Here is a 17,997-nt window from a genome sequence, read left to right on the forward strand (position 1 = left end):
GTATGCGCTAGGACGTGTCCGAGTGCTTTGACTTCGCAGCGCGCGAACTCGGATGTTTTTTTCGGCAGCCCGGCAGCAACCACAACAACACTTGAGGTTGACCCGCCTTCAGTCGCAATCGTGATACTCCTGTAAGTTTGAATGCAAATCCGCATTCCCAGCAGTTGCTGTTCAGTGTCCTTCTCCTGCGCCCCTGTGTCGTTCGTCATTGCACCCCCCCCCCCCTTCAGGGCTTCGTAGGGCCCTTGAAAGCGAGCTATGAATCGTCCTTTTTCAGGGGTCGCTCAGAGATCGAGAATCATGCCTGCTATTAATTTCCCGAGGCCAGCACCTCGATTCTGTGGATATTTTCTATTTTCTTCTTTCCCCATGCCCAGTCGTTTACGCGTTGAAGTTGGCGATAGTTACCCCAGGAAACCCTTTTCCACCGAACTACCCCTCGTCTGGCTGTGTCATTGCATACTAAGTGAAAGTGTCCAACCGGCAGGAACATTTGCGATCTATATGGATAAGTGGTCGTCAGAGTTCTCGATCCCGTCGCCCTAAGGCCCCAATTATTATACCGAGCATCGTTCCCACCCCTCCATTCACATCGGCGGCGACAGGTTGCAATGAGTTCGACATCGGCACTGCCCCAGGCGTCTCGACCTCTCACGAACCCTCCGACAGGATCGTTACCGCCTTTGCCAGGTCCGAAATCCAAGAAGACTTTGTCTGTCCCACCCGATGCCTCGAGGGCACCGTCCCCATCCATCTCGTCTGCAAAGCTTCGAAGTCCCTCCAGTCCACGGCCATCTCTTCCCAAGTCGCCACTGTCTCATTCCAGTAATAACATCACGACATTACGTTCGACTTCTGGTGGCCGCACCCCAAATAGCCCGGAGAAGGATTTACGCAGAACCGTCAGTATCGCCTCATTCCCTCAACCGCCTAAATCTGCAAGTCGTCCGTCGACTGCCTCTTCCATAAATGGGGCCGAACCACCCAAAGTGTTTGCAAGGACTAGCAGCATTAGGTCGAGGAAGAGCTCAAGACTAAGCTCCGGAACCACATGCAGCTTCACCAGTTCGAAGACCCCATCCCTTCTAAATGGCAATGGAGATGGAAAGTCGATCTTGAGCGAGGAAATCCGAGATTCACATGGCAATTTCAGCATCCCATCCCCCCCTCATAGTCGCAGCTCGTCTGCCCAGGGTTCCTATTCGACCAGCGCAACGACATTCGAAGACGTGGATGAAGCAGGCGGTGCCTCTAAGTCTTCCTCCAAAGCAAAGGAGGCCAAGGGGAACGTTACTGTTAGTGTCAGAGTGCGCCCTGACGTGAATGGGGCCGATAGCTCTAGGAATGACAGCGAATGGCTGGCAGACGGAAGAAGGAGCCTGATAGCGTATCGAGGGAAAGAGGCGGGCGACTATTATTACGGTAAGGCTGATTGCTTCTGGTTTCAAGAGAGAATTTCTCCTACTGACTTTAATCTTCTAGACAATGTGTTTACGGCGCATGACCAAAATGCAAAGGTCTACGATTCAGCAGCGAAACGCCTGGTGCGGAGGGTCATGGAAGGCTATCACGGCACCGTATTTGCATACGGTATGACTGGAACGGGAAAAACGTTTTCGATGCAAGGTACAGCTACCTCGCCTGGAGTAATTCCTCTGGCAATCACCGATATCTTTTCTTTCATCCGGGAAACGCCACACAGGGAGTTTCTCCTTCGCGTGAGCTATCTTGAGATATACAATGAGAAGATTCATGACCTACTCTCCGCTTCTGCTCCAAATGGGGGGGGTGCTGTCCAACAAGAAGAGATTAAATTACGAGAGGACAGCAAACGAGGAGTTTATGCAACCCCTCTAAAGGAAGAGATTGTGCAAAGTCCTACACAACTGCTGCGAGTGATCGCGAGAGGGGATCATGCCAGGCGTACTGGAAGCACGCAATTCAACGCACGCAGTTCCCGAAGTCATGCGGTCGTTCAGATCGTGGTGGAGAGCAGAGAGCGAGCGGCATCTGGAACCAGCTCCCAGGACAAACGCTCGGGTATCATACCAGGCGGAGTCAGGGTCTCGACCCTTAGCCTGATCGATCTTGCAGGCTCGGAGAGGGCCGCAGACGACAAAGAGCGGCGCACAGAAGGTGCCCACATCAACAAAAGCTTGCTCACGCTTGGCAACATCATTTCAAAACTTTCCGACGCGAAGGATAAAAACGGCAATGCCGCCGATCGAGAGGGGAAGCACCTACCGTATAGAGACAGCAAGCTGACACGGCTTCTGCAGCCGGCGCTATCTGGGAACTCTCTCGTGAGTATCCTTTGTACTGTGCATCTCGGTAGCTCTGCGAATTCGGGCGAAAACCTCAACACTCTGAAATTCGCCGCGCGAGCCAAAAATAGCATTGTCAGTCATGCTAAAAGAGCGGAAGAAGCATTCAGTGGTGGCTCTCAAGATCCCGGTAGCAGAGTTCTTCTGGAGCGCTACCGGGTGGAGATCCAGTCGCTTCGCGCGCAGCTTGACAGCCAAGCCAAGATGCAGGCGGAGAAGGAACTGAAATTAGAGGAGCAGCAACTTGAGAAAGAAGCACAGATTCGCCATGAAGAACAGATGCTAGAGATGCAACTCGCCCGCACGGCTCTAAAGGAGCGAATCGAGCATCTAAACCGGCTGATTCTTTCGTCAAAATCCACTGGCGTGAACACCCAGAGCAATCTATCCGCTATCGGGAGGCTGTCGAGGATATCCAGTGTTTCTCGTTCTCTTCGGTCGTCGGCCAGCCAATCCACACTGAGTGCCCATTCCTTGGCCAGACCCATATCTTTTGCATCCATTAACAGTACCGACACATTGGGTGCTCTACCCTATCCTCCTGGATCATTCGGCAATGACGAGGACGATGATAACATGGGCGAGTTTGCAGACGGGAGGGCGAGTTTTCAAACACAGATTGCTGCGCTCCAGGCGGACCTCTCGGACAAGAATCGATACATCTCTACCCTAGAGCGACGTCTATTGCAAGCCCGGCGTTCGAGCCATTCGCGTATGTCCATGGGTATGAAGGGCAATATGCCTCCCGACAGCCCTGATTTGATGGCGGTCATCCGCGAAAAGGACATGGAAATCAACGAGCTGCGTCTTCAGCTCGATGACAAGGATCGAATGCTTACGGCTCTTCGTTCTGCTACCCGCCACCGAGACTTTGCCCAAGTGGGTTCAGACCCTCAATCGCCAGAACTCAAGAGTAGTGCACACTTTCAACAAGGCTACGGAAACGACATCACTTCGTCACCGGTGAAAGACGTTGCAGGCGAAACAACAAGCCTGGTGGCACGAAGCACGTCGTTCAAGGACCCAGAAAGAACCAAACGGAAAGGTCTGGATGAAATGTCCCGAATGCTCGACGAAATGATTCAAGATCGGGTTGAAAGCGGCCAGCTGGTCAAAAGCTCCCATGGCAGTGTTCGCGTCGCTAACGAGTCGCGGCGCGCATCATCGTCTGCTGGTGGGATTCCAGGCTTGAATACCGCCATTCCGAAATTGCCTGAGCCTCCTGTTCCCGAGAGCCCGCTGGAATAAGAGAGCCTGAGGCTACGGCATCAGATTTCTACGTCCGCCTTGATTCGATCTGGGTTACGTTGATTTCCGTGGTCAACCGTTTTATGAAGTTGTTGAAAAATTCCCCTAGCCGTTTTTCTCACCTATACTTTTCTTTTACCTATTTGGTGGCATTTCTTTTCAAGTTTTTTTTATGCTCTTTCCACTTTTCATGGTGTCTGATACCCAGTTAGTTATGATCTTTTTACGCTTCCATATTTATTGCTTCATATGCCAGCAAGAAATCAAGCCTGTCTTTTCTCTATCTCCATCCCCCATAATAGACTAACAAGTGTTGGTTCTATTTCCTCTGGTAGACGAAAATGATTATAAATCGTTATCGCACTGGTCTATACATTTTGGTGATGTTTTTATAGCAATGATACCATATGAACTACACCCTCAACCAGAATTAGGCGGTGTTTAAGAACCAGTGTATACTAGGACTTGGAGCATATTTATAATAGCTACATTTGTAGTTGTACACATGGCAGCTAGTTTATGGCCCTCAGCCACTGTCTCAACTTCTTACGTAGTCTGTTTCATCATATTTATCCCGGATTGGCTACCTGCCTCATTCAGACAGCACATGGCCTACCTAGTAGGTAGTTCTTTTTCCTGAATCTTCTTTACTGATGTGGTGAGATTTACTGTCATTCCTCCCTCTAGTATCAGAGTTTCTCTGTCCATATTTGTGTGGGATGGAAATCTTCAAGATCGCTTCATATTTCCTTATTCTTCTTTGATTCTAAACTCTCTTTCTATGGTTTTTGCTGGACAAAAACAACTTTTAAATTATCCGCTTTCCCCTATCACTTACCTTTTATTCACCGAGATCTTGAACGAGAATAATCCATACTCAATTTTTGGTGGTGTGATCCGAACATGTTGACCAGAAGGACACCAACCGTCAGCACATTCAGTCAGGCAGTAGCAGCAGCTTCCTCCTCAGCCAGGGACAAGGGCAGTCTTCATGTACCCTACATTGACACGCCGCTCCCCTCGCCAAGTCTCCCGTCGATTCTACCTCGTCATGGAAAGAAAACAGCTCCCCGTTGGAGGCGACGCAGGCTCCGGATGCTCTTTTGGATGGTGGGGGGCCTGTGTTTATTCCTACTCAGCCGATCGATATCCAAAAACGCAGAGCCACACTCCGATTCCGATTATCTATTGTCACCACTGGAAGAGGATGGCGACTTTGAGATTGTCGGGACGAATGTCCTCCCGGAACAACCTGTCGCTCTGATGGTTACAGATGCATATGGAAAGAAGAGGTGGACGGTCTCGATTCCTCCTGTAAAAGAGTTCCCTCTGGCCCCGTCAGAGTACGAAACCATCTGTCGCCAGTGTGATGAAATTTCGAGCCTGATTGCTAATGACGGGAACAACAAATATTATTCGCAGCCTGGACAAATGGACTTTTACCGAAAGGATCTGTACTATATGGACATTACCGACGCTCAAGACGAAGGACTACTCCCGGGAAGTACTGCAGAGTCCAATGAACAGCCCCATTATCAAAAAACTGCGGATACTAAGTTGCCGGGCACTCGTTCCACAGAGACTGATGCAAAGGCGGACACAGAGAAACAGATTTGCGAGAACAGCCTTACCTACGTACTACAGAGTAGTGATGCTGGGTTCGGTAAGACTTTGATGGGTCTGTGGATGAGTTACGGACTGGCCAAGGAGGAAGGTAGATCATTCTTCATTGACGATTCAGACTGGGAATACGGACAGTACAGCACGTACTTTCAACCACCACCAAAGCCAAACTGCTTACCCCCTCCAGCCACGCTGAGAGTGCCATGTCCTCATGATGCAAAACATCTAGTGGTATCTGCAGTCACCACGCCGTGGATATTCGGGGATAGCTTCACTGCTCATTTCACGGATGCGAGGGCTACTGCAGGAATCAACCGCCAGCGCCGGATTTTCTCATTCCTGAGAGCCGGGTTTGAGGCCCTCTTCCGTCTATCAGATGAAGATAACGACTACCTAGGAATTCGGCTTGAGGATCTAAAAAACTCAATCGATCGCGGAGGGTTGCTGATCGGTATCCACGTTCGCCATGGTGACCTCCATCCCATCGAACCGCGGTACCAGGATGCTTACATACCCCTTCAGAAATATGCAAGTGCAGCTGCTAATATCCTTGAATCGACATTCTCGCCTACCCCTAGCGACGGAGGATCTTCTTTTAACAAGCGGAGTGCGTCGAGAATCATTTTAGCCTCTGATGACCCGGACGTCTACGGCGCCATGGAATTCCAGAACGCACAGAAGGCGCAGAGCCGCATATCACTTGCCAGTAAATCGACAATTGATGCTGCCATGGTCGCTCAGCAAAGTCTAAGCAAATCGGTTCAGAAGAATCTCGGGTGGGAAGGAGGCTTCTTCAAGAACCTCTTCCTATCGTTAGGCGCTCCGGCGGCGAGGCCAATCATCGACAGCCCCCGTCCGTCCAAAAGTCAAACTCGAGACGTAGACTCCGGGATAGACAGCTATCACCCGAGTGCGGATTCTTTAGTTTCCCCTGCCGAAGGCCTGCGGCTCCGAGAGCTAGTCGGCCGCGCTTATCTGCTCGACCTTGCTGTGCTGGGTCATTCCGATAGACTGATCTGCGGCATTAGCAGTGTCACATGCCGCCTTTTGGCAGTAATGATGGGCTGGAGTAATTCCCTAGAACAGGGTGCATGGCATAATATTGACGGTCCTTTCGAATGGTTCAGTCTAAGTCTTTAGCGGGATGCTGACGCATCTAGATACGAATAAATGAAACGAAAAGATTTGATGGGAATCATACTATCGTCTTCTGCAGAATCTTGAACATAGTTAAGTCAAATAAGATGAAGAGAGGTGAGGAGATTCTCTTCTTACAGGATATTCAGTGTTCCCGCCACGTCCAAGTGAACGAAAGGAGAGTGGTTCTACAATAAGATAAGAATATTTCAAGACGTAAAAAAACATGCATCAACTAATAATTTCAAGTTCATGGGTCCTGTCCTTTGCGTAAACATCCTTCCACTGCTCCCATAATCTCTCAAGCTCTTGCATGTATTTAGAGTGAAGTTCATCAATGTAGTTGTCGTCGATATCCGATCTATTCCGCTGCTGTCTTACGTGAATGGGCCGGCCCACGACAATATTCAATGGTCGGCGATATGGCATCAGTCCCACGTCATAGTTGAACACTCCCCGAGCATGGAAGAGAGGGACGGTAAATCCCATCATCTGCTTGACCAGCATCTGAAGTTTGTGGATCAAAGGATGTTGGTCGGAGCTCACTTGCTCGTACAAATCATTCTCCCCAAAGGCGAGGACTGGTACGAGGTCAGCGCCTGTACAGATGGCGAGCTTGATGAATCCCTTCCGTCGTTTCAGAATAAGACGCATCGAGTGAGGCTGAGCATTGAGAGATTCCCGCGCACCACCAACAACAATCGTGATAGCACGACCCATTCCCTCGCTGTTGGTTCCACCTTTGTTTAGTATATTTTCGCAGGACTCGCGAGAAACACTTGCGAGACCCATGGCGAGAGCATATTCCCGGTAGAATGGAATCCGAAAATTTGAATCCAGGGTAAGAAGTGTATTTGTTATCCCTGGAAAGAGCTTTGAAAACCCGAGCGCCTCCGTTGCAAACGCCGCAAATGCGCCGTGAGAAATAATGCCGTGTGGATGGTAGCCGAATATATACTTTCGTGTCGGAGGTAGAACCTCGGAACGATGTAGGCGAGCCGGGAAGTAAGATGCATATAAGGACCAGATCGGTAGAGATCGTAAGAAGGGTCTGCGGCCTGCAAGGGTTCCGGATGTTGCAGCACTAGAAAAGATAGATATATGAACAAGATATGGGATAAGGAGCGGCCAGAATAAAGGTATCGCACATGCGAAGAAGAAGACCGTCAGGAAAATTATGATTGTCAGGGTATGACATAACACAACAAATGTCTGCAGACGTCTTTCGACTCCAATATTCAGCGGCGCCCAGTGGATTCTATTCAAAGGCCGTTCTCATTAGTAAAGCGGAAGGTAAATCATTTCACACTTGCTTGAATTCCCTCACCCTCCAATTGTTCCGGTACCTCTTTCCTTCTGCTCAGATCCTTTGGTCTGATCTACTGGTTCTCTAACCTGCTTCAAGCTCTCAGGAACCTTGATCGGGACAGATTTCTCCTTATAGACCGCAGTATCCTTCTCATTGAAATCACCACCGGAGCACTTGCTCTGAATCTCGCTGTTTGTTGGGATATCGATGCCATTCATCTTTGATACTTTTCTTCCCAGTCTGGTGGTATTGTTGTTGTTGATGCTTGGCTTAGAACCATCTCCGGACGGTGAAGATCTCGGCTCAACGAAAGCTTCCGTAGACACCATCTAAATGTCTTGGTCATGCTCTTAGCCCAGGCGATTATAGACACCCAGCTCGATACACAGGCGAGACTCACCAGGATGATCACAGCACTGGGATTGTTCAAGTGTAAAAGGCTGTTAATGCTATATATAGAACTCAGAAGATAAATCTCTTGTCCAAGACACAAGGCATTCCACCTTTATACCTTTACAAGTTCATGACAGCTCATAATAAGCAGCCCACTAGTAGCCATTTTAATACTGGGGCGCAATGACGTTGTAGAACCTAGGATAAAACTACACAGCCCCACCCACGTGAGTGCGGCCCGGTACTACCGTACTACCCTACTGTATCACTACGGAGTACTAGAGTCTGGACCCTGTAGTTACATGGATAGTTACCTAATCTAGTAGATAACCAGTGGAGTCTATAGTACTAGGATGGTATTTTTTTTTATTAAATGAACTATTAGGTGGCATGGTCTCTCTTTTTTGATTAACACATGCAAATCTTAATATAAAAGGAATATTAATTATTGCTGTAAAGGCACTTGGCTAGCTCATGATAGATTTTAGATAATCAGAATATGATGATATATGAATAAATAGGTATAGTTCTAAATGATAGATAATGCAGTCATGCAAAAATGGCACTGCTTCTATTGACTTTCCCATGTCGTAAGAAATGGACGAAGTTGTCTAAGGCTGTGGTATCTATGACTTGATCATGAAAATCTTTCCGCAATGGACAGTTAGTAAAGCATTTGTTCTTGGGGCTCAGAAATATAGAACCTACCTCATTAAGCGACTTATCATCTAGCAGAGCCTTTTTCTTCTGGGCAATATGCCGGCCCCTGACAACATGTCTTCCCATCGGTATACGCTCTTTGGACCCGCTTGATACTTTGGGGATCGGAATATTCTTGCTGTCCTCTGACGGGCTCAGTGTACTGGCGGAATTCATCTCGTTGCTCGATGTTTCTGATTCGTTATTTTTCCTCTTTTTTGACTTCTTTTTTGACTTTCTGCGATCCGAGTCGGAGGCCTGCGCGTCTTTATCAATGGCGGTATTGTTCGAGGCAGCATTGTTGTCGTCAGGATCTTCGGTCCTTGCATCTTCCTTCCTTCTCTTCTTCTTCTTCTTCTCCCCTGTATCACTTGATTTTTGAGAAGGAGAGTCTTCGACAGAATCTTCTTCTAGAACGTCCACGGGCACCACCTTGACTTTCTCTTGGACTAACAGTCCGCCACTCACAAACCTGACAGCCTGCCATTTAGTGGCAGCATACTGGATTAATCTTATATCATCGGTCTTGCGCTGTTCTGCGCTCAGCTCCTCCTCCGTCTTCCCATTAAGTCGACCTAACAAGCCTTTGAAAGCGTCGAGCCCTGTTGGTCCACCGAAAGCATCGCGTTTTAAGCTAGCACCTAAACCAAGTGTATCGTCCTTGATAGTGACTTTGATGTGGGATACGCTCGCAGTCGTAAGCATGCTGGCATGAGGAGCATTTTTGGCACCTAATAAATCACCAGGAGCCCATCCCTGAGAGCTGAGGATTTTTTGTCCATAACCACTCGTCGATCGAGCCCAGTTTGTATTGTTCGGATCGTTCGAAATCTTGGTCCTCCTGAGAAGAAATTAGTTTCCTGGGTGTGACGGCAATTGTACTACATAGTGCTAAATAATGTTGATCCGCAAGAAAAAATCGAGATAAGATTTCACGATTAAAATACGCACTTGCGAGGCGCTGCCAGACCCATTTGCTGCAGCAATATCCAGGACTTGTCGCTATATCTCAGTATCAGACTAATGACAGTATCTGGTGACTAGGTATGCAAGGCAAAGAGTGAGATTTTTTAAAAGAATGACAAGTTGATACAACCAGAGCACAAGATACACTCACTGTTAGATAGCAGTCCTCAGTCTCAGACTAAAAGTTTTTGCGATAGGTTATGTAAGCAGACTAGTGTAACTTAGTTAGGTAACCTAACTAGGAGGTACCTAAGTTAACCAGTTAATTACATCCTAGTTATTACTTTGTATCTACTCTATAATCATTATCTAAGTAAATAAACTAGTTAATCCAAGTCTACTGCAGATTATTATTATGAAAAGAGAGAATTATATTCAATATCACTAGTTCCTTGTAAGGGTGTATGCATTGCAAGTAATTACATTTAAAAATAACCTAGTTGAAAATCTGTAGTTTTATTTCTGAATCTTTCATTATCTTAAGTGATTTATCAAGGTTTTGACAATCTTGTAATTACCGCTACTGCTAGAGGGAGGCCCGGCGGCTGAACAGAGACAACTAATATTCTATTGAATATAGCCATTTAATGGTATCCCAAACCTATGGGGATATATTAGAAGTGAATCCTTATTGATTTTAAAGATATGACTGCCCATTATCATATTGTGGGATACTGATGCCATGTCTAAGTTCCGTATCTATTGTGAAGACAGCCCTGACCGCAGCATTGCTCTTGTGACCACAGAGTTCACCCTCATATTTCGCTGCAGCCCAACAAGCTCAAAGTATAGCAGGCAGAATGGCGTGGAAGGAAGGCGGTGCTTGGTTCAATTTTCAAGCTTGCCATTCTCTGCTCTGGAAAACTACCGAGTTTTGGGAGAGGCGTACGGGATACTCGGTCTCATAAGTGTAGATGAAGACGTCTTCCTATGCGTCATCACAAATTACCTACGGGCTGCAACTGTCAGGCCCGGTGAAACAGTTTCAAGAATAGACAACGTGGAATTCTGTATGCTTCGTCATCTCATATGTTTGAAGTCTGACGTCTAATCTAATTAACCAGATTGTCTGAACCGTTCAGAATATGATTACGGGATCGACTATGAATCCCGCTCTCAATTTGCGGCCGATGACTTCGACCGCGGGTCACAAATTGTTACAGATCATCCCTTTCTGGCGCTAAGGAAACTTCTCAGTGATGGCAGTTTCTATTATAGTTTCGATTTTAATCTAACAGATCGGCTACAAGACCGGTGAGCAGCCTTGCATCACTGTCGGATCTCAGGAAGCTGACATAGTCCTAAGTTCAGATAGCTTGGCGGCTTTTGACATTGAAACCCTCGATGAAAGCATGCTATGGAACTCATACATGATTAGCCCGCTTCTCCTTTTCAGAAGCAATCTACCACCTCATGAGAAGTCGATCCTCGACCTGTCACACATATTGACATGTGTCATACGAGGCTTCGCGAGTACATTGACGATCCCCGCTTCTGTCTCTATTTTCCCTGATATAAGGACCAACTTTCCTTCGACCTTGACGATTATCTCTCGTCAATCGTCGCGACGAGCCGGTACGAGATTCAATTCACGGGGCATCGACGATGATGGCAATGTGGCCAATTTTGTAGAAACAGAACTTATTCTCTGGAGCCCCCCTGGTATCGCTTTTTCATATGTTCAGGTTCGCGGTTCGGTGCCCATATTCTGGGAACAGAATGCGGGTTTTCTTCCTGGGCAGCAGAAGATTGAGATTACTAGATCTTTTGAAGCTACACAACATGCTTTTGACAGGCATTTTCAGATGCTTGAATTGGCATACGGTGCGGTCCATGTGGTTAATCTCCTCAGTGAGTTAAAACCAGGGGAAGCAGCGCTGTCTTCAAAATTTCGCAGGCATGTTCGAAGCAGTGCACTCACTATTCGAAACGAAGAATCACCCTCTTCATCAGACCACAGTTTGTTACGCATGACTGAGTATGATTTCAATGCCGAAACGCGTGGTCTGCAAGGGTATGAGGCCAGTCATCAAATAAAATATGAATTGATGGATTCCCTTGATGGATTCTCTTACTTCGTGTCTGAAGATCGTGGCGAGGGTGCTAAGAATACAATTCCAACAAACCACGGAGTCAGAAGTTCAACGGTTGTCCTTCAACAAGAAGGCATCTTCCGAACTAATTGCTTGGATTGTCTGGACCGGACAAATCTCGTCCAAACCATCATCAGCTTCATGGCCCTGGAATCATTTTTGTCTCAACAACACGGCACATTGAACCCGGAAATACAAATGAGACATTCTGCCCTTTGGGCGGACAACGGCGATGCATTATCGAAGATATATGCAGGCACGGGAGCACTCAAGAGCTCTTTCACGCGTCACGGAAAGATGTCCATTGCAGGAGCCCTTGCTGACGCCCGCAAGAGTGCCACACGTTTATATGTCAATAACTTCGCCGACACTGCTCGGCAAAGAACCATCGACCTACTTCTAGGCCACTTGACCAATCAAATCCCAGTCTACCTTCATGATCCAGTTAACGACATAATATCTGACGAGCTCAATAAGAGAGCCTCTGAGTATTCATCCAATCAATCGATTAGGATTTGGGTCGGGAGCTTTAATGTCAATGGACGCACCCAAGGCCCAGATGTCGACCTTTCACCGTGGCTCTTCCCTCAATCCAATCAGGACCTTGATGACCCAGTGATCTTTGCCGTTGGGTTTCAAGAGATTGTGGAACTCAGCCCACAGCAGATCATGTCAACAGATCCGAGCACAAGAAAGGTGTGGGAAAAGGCCGTCAAAGACTGTTTGAACAATCGCTCGTCGTCGAAAGGCACTGGACGCTATGTACTTTTGAGGAGTGGGCAACTAGTGGGAGCTGCTCTTCTAATATTCGTCAAGGAGGATGCACTAGATCAAGTCAAAAACGTAGAGGGTGGCGTCAAAAAGGCAAGTCTGCGCTCTTTGTCCATGACTATTTTCCTACTAATCAATAAAATAGACCGGGCTCTCAGGCATCGGTGGGAACAAGGGTGGGTGCGCTATCCGCTTCGATTTCTCGAACACACGGTTGTGTTTCGTTACCGCACATCTTGCAGCAGGATTTGCAAATTTCGATGAACGTAATAGAGATTATGAGACCATATATAATGGCCTCCGGTTCCAAAAGAATCGTGCGATCGAGGACCACGATACAATCATCTGGTTTGGGGATTTCAATTACCGAATTGGTCTTGAAAACCAGAGAGTCCGCGATCTCATTGTCAAAAAGGACTATGAGAAGCTATACAACAATGATCAAGTATGAACTCAGATTCTTTTCGGGGATAATACATACTCACAAGTCATTTAGTTGAACCTTCAAATGCTCGGAGGCAGAGCATTTCAATTCTTCTCCGAAGGAGAGATTCGGTTTGCTCCTACTTATAAATTCGACCCGGGCACGAATACCTATGATACGTCGTAAGATATCCCTCGGAGCTCCTTTTTATCTTGCGCAGACGGCGTCTTACTTGTAACAGAGAAAAAAGTCGCATTCCTGCATGGTGTGACAGGGTACTTTGGAAAGGAGAAAACATCCGCCAGGCAGATTACTATGCAGCAGACTTGCGATTCTCGGATCATCGGCCAGTCTGGGCTCTGTTTGACTGCATCATCAACGTTGTCGACGAGCGCCAGAAGGAGCAATTGAGAAAATCTCTCTACGACGAGCGACTTCAGGCTACAAATGACCCGCTCATAGATCTGTCCTCACCTGATCATGCAGATGATATAGGTGTCCCTGGATCTATTGCGGTTGGTCTGCCACCAGCGAGCTCAGATCGCAATAGGTGGTGGCTAGATAATGGTATTGAATAGTGTTCTCTCTGACAAGATGATACTCCAAAATATGCTAATAAAGTGAAAGGTGCCCCGGCAAGATCTACCATCAAGCCACCAGCTGCTGGTTTACGCCCGAATGTCAATGGTAAATCGAACCCTTTTTCTTACGATGGGGACGATTGGATACCCATAGAGAAGCCAATCAATCGAGCCCAAGATACGCTTCCGAAGACTGCTATTCCAGAGCAACCTCCTTTGCCCCCAAGACACGACACTGTGAATGTGCCAGTGTTTCAGAACGAAATACTGGATAATACTCGCAAATCATCAGAACTTATGGTCCCAAAAAGAGCAGACACTTTAGCCGTTGATGCCCGGAGACCTGTCCCTTCGCAGAATCCACCTCCTGTGCCGCGAAAACCCGTATCCTTGAGTATGAAATCAGAAGATAAACAATAACTAGTTGACGCAGAAATGGGGCAAGTCGTGTAACACAGGGTTTAGGTCTTGAAATATGACTTGGAAGAGGGATCAACGTCATAGGAGAGGAAACACTCTTATTACCTCGGTTTTGGTATCTACTGAGAAGTACAGTACTGATATAGTGATATAACTAGTATACAACCCAAGATGGGTGCAGATGGCTAAAGGTTGAAATCAAACTTTCGGTTGTTGGCTTCAATACCCGTCTCGAAACGAATACCATGATCTAGGGGCAGGAAGAAAAAGCCCACTGATTCTGAATTTACGAAAATTCTTATTGTTATATGAGGTGCAGCTCTGCAAATCTATCAGGCCGATGATCTCCAGTTGAGTAAGTCATTTTGTCAATTAAATTATATCTATAGAAGAAGAAATATTTGCCTTGTCAGAATCAATCATTCAAAACCTATGAAAGCAGAGTACTATTCCAGTAATTAGATTCGTCTCCTCATTTTCAAACAATTTGATCGTCCTTTCAAGTCCACATAATACTCTTGCATCTCGGCTTGCAACAGTCCTCGGATTGACCGAGCTGACACCACGGCGCTTTACCAAGAGATGATCTCTTTCACTAGATTTTGGCAGGTCCATTTTGACTGCATCAATAGGAAAGCCCACCACATTTGAAAAAAGGGGTTTGCAAAACCTGGCAAGAGGGAGACGCTCTTAGGTCGATGTCTTCCTTGCAACAAGGAATTATCAGCCCTACAATTGCATCCGTTATTGATCTCCTGATTCACCTCCACGATTACCGTTTTGTGCTAGGAAAGTTCGGGTTTTCTTCTCTGGAAAGACAGTAGCCGGGTGTGGCAGGCATTGATCCCTTAAAACGGAAAGGATGGGGGGGGACGTAATTCGGAAGGCGATGTCGATGTGAAGAATCTCTTCTCACAAAATTAACAGATCAGGCTGTCATCTTCAAGAGTCTGGACCTGCACAGAGAGCTTCGCCGTTTCGGAAGTCTATCAGGGCTTTTTCTGTGCTTTCACGGCCTTATTCACTCTCAATCCTCGGCCACCAACCATCCACATGGCGAACGCACCGGGAGCTTCCGGTGTCTTCTTTTGCCCTTTTTTGCCTATAAAGTAAATGAATTATTACGAGGCCAATAACTAAATGCTTCAAGGGCGATGATCGACAGCTTTTGGATGCAAAAAAGGTCACAGCATACTAACGTACCTGTGGGGTTCTTCTTGGGCTCCTCGATGACAGCAACAATGGCATCTTCAGGAGGCGCCTCTGGTGCTGGAGGAGGCGGGGCAGGCTCAGGTTCTTTAGGCTTCTCAGGGATTGGCCACATATGCATAGTAATAGTCCAGTCCGGTTCGACAACAGTCTCCCAAACTTGAGGAAGAATGATATCTCCGTTCGGGCCGATCAAGTCGTAATGCCCTTCAGCAACATGTGGGCCGATGACCTCTACATGAAGGAATGCTTGACGAATCAATTCTTCCATACCCTGGTATTTTAGTTAAAAAGGCCAGTCGTGGTCGCAAGAAGAGGGGATATGAATATTACCTTCCAAGTACAACACAAATCGAATGGAAAGCTGAATTTCCTCCCGACGGCATCCTTGAACTTTATGGGCTTCTTTTTCTCAGGGGGTGGGGGAATTGCTGCTGCTTTTGCTGCTGCAAGGGCTTCAGCTGCTTTTGCATTTGCTTCCTCAGTAGCCGCGGCTGCGGCTGCTGCTGCGGCTGCCGCGGCTGCATCATCGGCCTCCTTCTTTGCTTGAGCGGCTGCTTCATCAGCTTCCTTCTTTGCTTGAGCGGCTGCTTCCTCGGCCTCCTTTTTTGCTTGAGCAGCTGCTTCAGCGGCCTTCTGTTCTGCCTGAGCGGCTGCTTCCTCGGCCTCCTTTTTTGCTTGAGCAGCTGCTTCAGCGGCCTTCTGTTCTGCTTCTGCTCGGGCAGCAGCAGCTGCTTCTTCAACGATCTTCTTCTCATATGCAGCACGTTCTAGCTGGGCAGCTTTCTCCGCAGCCGCTTTTTCAGCCGCAGCTTGGCGCGCAGCTTCGCGCGCCTCCTTCGCTTCCCGCTCTGCTCGCTCCTCCATGATCAGCTTCTCTAACTTTGCAATAGCGTCATCAGCGGCAGTCTCTGCTGGTGTTGGAGCCGGAGCGGGAGCTGGGGCTGGCTCCAGAGGGGCTGCGGGTGGAGTTGGTTCGGATTGCTGTGGAGATGGCACACGTGGGTATGGATAGTACCCAGGCATCATGCCAGGAACCATAGCAAATGGCTCTCTTGGGTGGTAATAATTCCCTGCTCCGTAAGGGATCATTTCATGCATACCCAAAGGTGGGCCTCCATACCCAGGGGGTAACGCATGCTGTGGTTGCTGCATCCCAGCCTGTCCATCGCCTCGCATGTGGGGTACAGTTTGCGACTGATGCGCATGTTGTCCTGGGTGGTGTTCCGGGAAATAATAAGGAGACGAAGCCGTACCATGATGGTGTTGAAACTGGGTGCCGTAGGGATGATGAGGATGTGCGTACGACGGGTGGTTAAACTGAGCAGGATGGCCAATCCTTATCAGCTGGTCAGATACAGCATGGGGAGGAGCGTTTGGCTGTCCTCCATAATGGGGAGGTTGACCATGGGCGTAAACATTGTAGGATGGACCGGAAGAAGAGCTGTGGGCATAGTTGGATGTATGTCTAGGAGCGGTGTTTTGCCAGAGTCCCCTGTCGTGAGGAGCTTGCGCATAACCTGCGTATTCATCTGCGGAATCGGCACTATCTGGTGACTCTGGAGAATGGTGGCGGCGCGATCGAGAGAGCGATCCTCGCTCTTGTACTATTTGGCGTCGTGATGAGTGGCGGGGCCCCGAGACCGAGCGTGATCCATGGATCGCGTGGCGGCTGCGATGAGACGTCCGTGGTCGAGAAGCGGAATCAGATGGTTTCAACTCGTCGGGATATGATAAATGCGCCCACTCGTCATAGTACTCATGGCTTCCGGAATCAGAGGGCGGGGAGACCTGCACACCAGACGAGTCCTCTTCATCGGATAAGGAAGAGTCATCTGAATCGTGTGGACTCCTATGATCAATCCTGATATTGAACCTGCTTCAAGTAGTAATCAGTTAATTGACGACTCCTATACAAATATGGTGGGGATGTATAACACGTACGACATTCTGTGCGGTGTGAAAGGAAACAAGGGAGAGAAGGAAAGGTAAGGAAGAGAAGAAATCTTAAAAACTGACGCGCTTCCCCTTCACTTGGTTTATAACAAATAAGTAGAATTCAATATAAAAAAAAGGCTGCGGCTGACCTGTCTCAACAAAAATGAATATAAGGAAGAGGTAAACAATAGAAACTCCTTTTCAGAGAAGGGTGCCCAGTAAGGCTAGGCTAGACGGTCGTCAAGCCTATCACTTTGCTTGGTTGTGTAGGGACGCCCGAAAGTTGGGGGTTTCGCAAATGCACAACATTCGACAGAGTATCTCCTGTGTTTGGGAAGAGATTCTGTAGCGTTCAATCACAAAATATACCACACTTGCAGGCGGCTAAATTCTAGAACTTGGATCATATATTGTCAATTATTAAGGCCAGAGCCTGTCTTCTGAATACGTATCTCAACTGTTCTGTCCGAATCATCAGAAGAGATTTCTCTGTATGTGTGAGTGACTCAATAAAGTCATTCATTGATGTCTCTTGTCAGGAAACCCTGGTATTTGACTGCCTGAACTGATTTCTCATTGGGCTTTGTGGCAAAGTTGGGCATGGCATCCGCAGGACTTGACTAGCGCAAGAGACTTAGGTACGCGTGGGCAGCAACAGAATAACATAACTACAGGTATCTAAGTCTGTAATATTGATATGGTTAGTATTACTTACCATTTGTGAGAGACTACGGGGTTCAACAGGCCATTACCATATTCTAGCCTCGCGGTTGCAACTTGCAAGGATATGGTCTGCTGCCCAAGATGCCCAATAATCATGCGAAAACTTACACCTAAGGGTTAGGTACCTAACTTCAGCAAG

At 47.6% G+C, this 17,997-nt stretch overlaps 6 protein-coding genes across 6 annotated transcripts; 3 read left to right on the forward strand and 3 right to left on the reverse strand.

Moving 5' to 3' along the window:
• Positions 1-611: 611 nt before the first annotated feature.
• Positions 612-3,572, forward strand: ASPZODRAFT_75307 (hypothetical protein; the record flags this gene model as incomplete). The annotated part of the gene is made up of 2 exons (XM_022730038.1): positions 612-1,422; positions 1,483-3,572. The coding sequence occupies 2 exons, from the start codon at positions 612-614 to the stop codon at positions 3,570-3,572; spliced, it is 2,901 nt and encodes a 966-aa protein (XP_022577519.1).
• Positions 3,573-4,475: 903 nt separating this feature from the next.
• On the forward strand, positions 4,476-6,335 carry ASPZODRAFT_154979 (hypothetical protein; the record flags this gene model as incomplete). Its single annotated transcript, XM_022726157.1, has 1 exon — positions 4,476-6,335. The coding sequence occupies one exon, from the start codon at positions 4,476-4,478 to the stop codon at positions 6,333-6,335; it is 1,860 nt and encodes a 619-aa protein (XP_022577520.1).
• Positions 6,336-6,449: 114 nt separating this feature from the next.
• Positions 6,450-8,225, reverse strand: ASPZODRAFT_1255643 (hypothetical protein). The gene is made up of 3 exons (XM_022721432.1): positions 8,042-8,225; positions 7,660-7,970; positions 6,450-7,590 (listed from the first exon to the last, which is right to left on the reverse strand). The coding sequence occupies exons 2-3, from the start codon at positions 7,968-7,970 to the stop codon at positions 6,564-6,566; spliced, it is 1,338 nt and encodes a 445-aa protein (XP_022577521.1). The 5' UTR covers positions 8,042-8,225; the 3' UTR covers positions 6,450-6,563.
• Positions 8,226-8,484: 259 nt separating this feature from the next.
• On the reverse strand, positions 8,485-9,851 carry ASPZODRAFT_1256132 (hypothetical protein). Its single transcript, XM_022721434.1, has 4 exons — positions 9,685-9,851; positions 8,957-9,574; positions 8,743-8,896; positions 8,485-8,681 (listed from the first exon to the last, which is right to left on the reverse strand). Exons 1-4 carry the CDS (start codon positions 9,705-9,707, stop codon positions 8,661-8,663), a joined length of 816 nt encoding a protein of 271 aa, XP_022577522.1. The 5' UTR covers positions 9,708-9,851; the 3' UTR covers positions 8,485-8,660.
• Positions 9,852-10,236: 385 nt separating this feature from the next.
• ASPZODRAFT_136894 (hypothetical protein) lies at positions 10,237-14,203 on the forward strand. The gene is made up of 7 exons (XM_022724159.1): positions 10,237-10,709; positions 10,764-10,953; positions 11,006-12,656; positions 12,709-13,008; positions 13,060-13,169; positions 13,229-13,554; positions 13,615-14,203. The coding sequence occupies exons 1-7, from the start codon at positions 10,382-10,384 to the stop codon at positions 13,986-13,988; spliced, it is 3,279 nt and encodes a 1,092-aa protein (XP_022577523.1). The 5' UTR covers positions 10,237-10,381; the 3' UTR covers positions 13,989-14,203.
• A 774-nt stretch (positions 14,204-14,977) lies between these two features.
• Positions 14,978-17,146, reverse strand: ASPZODRAFT_19991 (hypothetical protein; the record flags this gene model as incomplete). The annotated part of the gene is made up of 4 exons (XM_022727512.1): positions 14,978-15,090; positions 15,192-15,471; positions 15,531-17,073; positions 17,142-17,146. The coding sequence occupies 4 exons, from the start codon at positions 17,144-17,146 to the stop codon at positions 14,978-14,980; spliced, it is 1,941 nt and encodes a 646-aa protein (XP_022577524.1).
• Positions 17,147-17,997: the final 851 nt, after the last annotated feature.

Source organism: Penicilliopsis zonata, assembly GCF_001890105.1.
Source record: "Penicilliopsis zonata CBS 506.65 unplaced genomic scaffold ASPZOscaffold_22, whole genome shotgun sequence".
NCBI classification, from domain to species: domain Eukaryota; kingdom Fungi; phylum Ascomycota; class Eurotiomycetes; order Eurotiales; family Aspergillaceae; genus Penicilliopsis; species Penicilliopsis zonata.